We start from the raw sequence: 4,446 nt of genomic DNA on the forward strand, positions 1-4,446 counted from the left end.
TTCCTTTTCTTGAGCTGCAAAAAGTAAGGAAAGTCTCGGCTCGAGGCTCAATCCACTCACCAGGAGCGCGACGCGCGTCATGACGTGTCGAGTCGAGTCGAGACGAGTGAAAAGGAGGAGGAGCGCGCGTGAACCACTCCTCTTCTCACTCACTTACTAGTGGTGGAACAACTCACCTTATAAGGTGGTCTAACTTCCTCCAAACTTTTCATGTGGGATCAAACTTCCCACCTTTTGCCACTCCCTAGTGAGCTGCCACTCACTTGGGCTCAAACTCATATGGACTGCCATAATGTGGTCTTTGAGATTTATAGGGAAATATGAAATCTAATATGGACCACTAAAAGTGAACCCAATCATACTGGTGTTGGTACTCTTGCCGAGATTGATTGACTACTTTAATGGCTACATGTGTGCATGCAGCCTTAGCATTGCGCCTCAATTAAAATTATAGGAGAACCTTCATTGGTATTTATAGGTTTTTGGTTTATTATCTATCTTTGGCTGCCTTCCGAAAAGTACAAAATTATATCTTGGAAGAAGAAAGGGTTTGAAAACCTCGAACATTTGCTAATATATTTTAAACTTTATTTTATAATTGTTGATCATGTATCTCTACCATATACTATTTGTTACTATTATAAATATACGTGATATTGATTGTAAAAAAATAGTACGCCAGGTGCACCGAATCCTCATCCATTCCTGAGATGCTTTTATATATCAAAAAAGTACATAAATACTCCCTCTTTATAACAATGTAAAGCGTTCTTGTGTTTCACTGAGGAATATAATTCTTCGGTTGTTTTTTGACATTTAGAGGTCTATGGTAGCACAAGCCTTTTAGTATATAGATACACTTATTTTAATATGTATTTAATCTACTTTAAAAGTATCTAAAACGAGTATGGCGTTTCGGAGGCCGAGCTACATGTAACTCTTTATTTTCAAGCTCTTAGAATTCGTATTTAAAGTAAAAAAAAACTAATACAAAATTCTAGAGGTAGCCAACGGTGTATTCTACAATTATGTAAAATCTCAATGCAAACTGATGTGTATTCAAGGCTACACGAAATCCACAATATCTGAATGATTGTATAGTCTTGAAATGTGCCCTATTTGCTATAAAATTTGTCAGAATGTCTCTTTTCGTGTAACCTGAAATATGAAGTAGTTTGTAAAGAAATTTTACGCTATTGTAGTATATACATCATTGGCTATCTGTAGAATTTTGTTTCAATTGTTTTAAATTGTGAAATTCTAGTTCTGAGAGTTTGCAAATAAAGGGCCCTGCGACCTCCCTTTTAAGTTTTCCTATTATATGAAATTGGGGAAGAGAGAGAAAAGAGAACAGTGTCACGGTCGATCGGGTCGAGCCCGCGGAGTATGTGACCGACCGACGCCATGGAAGAGGCCCTGCCGGTGGCGGGGGCGGCTGCGGGCTTCGCCGGAGGAGGCGCCTACGAGGGCGTGAAGCCCATCGCCTGGTGTCCGCCCTCGGGCTCCGACGACGGCCAGGTATCCCATCGCGCCGCCATGCCATGCCCTCGTCTCGCCCACTAGCTAGGGCTTCGAACGGTGTTTGTGACGCCGATTAGGGCCTGCTCCTACGAGTTTCGCACCCTTCTCCGCGCTGGTTTCGCCATTAGGATGGCCAATTGCTAGGAATGTACTGCTGATCTCTCATTGGTTCACTCCACACGGCAATCTGGAAGGCATGGCAGCTCACAGAGAAATATTGGGAACAGAGGAGAGAAATATGAGAACAGACAATGCAGCAGATACTTTGCCTGGGTTAATTAATTTAACATCTATCTAGGAATTTATGCTATAACAAACAAATTGTGTTTCTCTCCCTCACTGGATAGTGGATACAGACTGATCTTACGCCTGTACTATTCCATGTTTGTGGTGCCCTCTGTTATGCACCAGCTGCAGAAGACTGATTTGTTGTATTTCGCAATGCAGGGTGCCGCGATTGTTAGTAATGGGAGACTGCTGAATCAGGGAAACGGTTACACCGTTTGGGATGACCGTCAAGCTTGTAAACCAGCTGAGGAGCAGCAGTCGCCGGCTGAGCGAGCTACTCCGTCTGCGAGAGCAAACGGCAAGAGGACGAAAAATTTCAGCGATAAGGAAGATGATATGTTGGTGCTGGCATGGCTAAATGTCAGCGAACAGGGTCGCTCTCCCTTTTGGCAGAGAATACATTCTTACTTCCACCAGAACAGGAACTTTGAGTCAGATCGTAATCAAAATTCCCTCCAGCACCGGTGGTCTACCATGCAAGAACATGTTCAGAAATTCTCTAGGTGTTATGACCAGATTGAGTCTACAAGCGGGATGACAGAGAAAGATAAGGTATACAAATGGCTATTCGATCTGCTTGTAACTTCATATGTTCCGTTCAATTGTAGTCACACGTGCACTTGTACAGATTATTCAGGCATTGGAAGCTTATAAAGCAAAAGAGAAGAAAGGCTTCGGTTTCTTGCATTGTTGGAATACCTTACACCTCCATCAAAAATGGACTAATAGGTCATCTCAGAAAAAACACAAGACAACCTCCAATTCAAGTCCGGATACATCTGCTCTTGGAACCAACTCAAGTCGGCATGATGATGAACTAGAGGCTCTTACTTTACAAGATGAGCCCTCAGGCTCCGAAGATGGAAGAGACGGTGGCCACGAGCTCCGCGTCCAGGCCCTTGAGCATGTATTCCAGGAGCAGCATCTCGACCATGACTCCCATATCCAGGTATCCCACCCCCCCAGTCTCTCCATGTGTCGCGCACGCCGCCATGCCTTGTTGTCGCTGACTAGGTAGGGCTTTCAGCGTGTTTCTGATGCACGGGTTGGTGCGTGCTTTGCGGCAGCATGCTCTTACACATTTGAAATTTTATCTGCACTAGTTTTGCCATCAGGGTGACAATTTGCTAGAAATCTAGTGTCGACCTCTTGCTGGTTCATATGGCAACCTGGAAGGCATGGAGTAGAGCTCGAGAAATAGAAGAACAAAAACAATGCTTGGTCCTAATTTATTTGGAAAGGAATTGACGCCATCACACCAGAAAAATCTATTCCAGCATGTATATATTGATATATTCATGGTGCCCTCTGTTATGCAGCAGCAGTTTATGCGAAGAGAAGATTAATTTGTGATTTTTCCATGCAGGGTGCCTCAGTGAGTTGTAATGGCAGCTTGTTGAATCAGGGAAACAATAACAAATTTTGGGATGAGCGTCAACTTTGTAGCCCAGGTGAGGAGCAACAGTCACCAGTTGAGCAATCTATTCTGTCTGTGAGAACAAACGGCAGAAGAACGAAAAATTTCAGCGATAAGGAAGATGATATGTTGGTGTTGGCATGGCTAAATATCAGTTTGGATGCAGCACAAGAGAATGAACAAACTCGTTCTACTTATTGGCAGAGAATGCATTATTACTTCCACGAGAACAGGAACTTTGAGTCAGATCGTAGTCAAAGTTCCCTCTCGAACCGTTGGTGTACCATTCAAGAACATGTTGAGAAGTTCTGTAGATGTTATGATCGTATTTTGTGTAGAATTGGGATGACAGAGAAAGATAAGGTATACACCTATCTCTTTTAATCTGCTTGTAGTTTCATATGTTCCGTGCACTTTTAGTAACACATATACGTGTACAGATTGATCAGGCATTGGAAGCGTTCAAGTCAGAAGAGAAAAAAGCGTTTGGTTTCATGCATTGTTGGAATACCTTACACCTCCATCAAAAGTGGACCAACAGGTTATCTCAGAAAAATCAGAAGACAACCTCGCATTCAAGTCTGGGTACGTCTACTCTTGGTACCAACTCAGGTCAGCTTGATGAAGCGGAGGCTCCTATTCCAGAAAACGAGCCCTCGAGAAGAGCAATTGGTACCATGGTGGAGAAAGAACCGTTACAGCGAGGTAAAAGTTCTGGCTTGCCAAGTGATGGTATTTACATGGAAGTGGTAGATAATCCGTGGTCAAAAAAGAGAGATGCGGAGGCTGTGCAAGAGCTCAAGAAAGACGAGCGCTTTGAACAAGCATGCACACTAGACGAAGAGAGGATTGCAAATGAAAAAGCCATGATAGGGCACAAGATGAAAAAGCTTGAAGTAAAAGAAAGAGAGTTAGAATTCAAGAGAAGAAAGCTTGAAGTAAGGGAAAGAGAGTTAGAATTTAAGAGAAGGTTGGAGGATGAAAGAATCATGAATGTGAACATAAGTGCTATGGCTGGGCCACTACAACAATACTACATGAGCTTGCAGAATGAGATTATCGCTCGACGGTGCAATAGCCCGGGTTGAGCTGCTTCATCTGTCTGAACTGTAATGTTATTTTGTTGTCTGCGCTATCATGTTATATGAACTCTTAGGTTGGTGGATGCTGTTGATTGTTAAGATTTATCATGTAACTACCTGTGTTACGATGACTTGTTA

The 4,446-nt window shown here is 43.0% G+C and overlaps 1 protein-coding gene across 1 annotated transcript; it reads left to right on the forward strand.

The window, feature by feature from the left end:
- Positions 1-1,325: 1,325 nt before the first annotated feature.
- Positions 1,326-4,446, forward strand: LOC127308696 (uncharacterized). The gene is made up of 5 exons (XM_051339591.2): positions 1,326-1,518; positions 1,969-2,361; positions 2,438-2,758; positions 3,176-3,589; positions 3,667-4,446. Exons 1-5 carry the CDS (start codon positions 1,405-1,407, stop codon positions 4,312-4,314), a joined length of 1,890 nt encoding a protein of 629 aa, XP_051195551.1. The 5' UTR covers positions 1,326-1,404; the 3' UTR covers positions 4,315-4,446.

Source organism: Lolium perenne, chromosome 6 (genome assembly GCF_019359855.2).
Source record: "Lolium perenne isolate Kyuss_39 chromosome 6, Kyuss_2.0, whole genome shotgun sequence".
Lineage (NCBI taxonomy): Eukaryota > Viridiplantae > Streptophyta > Magnoliopsida > Poales > Poaceae > Lolium > Lolium perenne.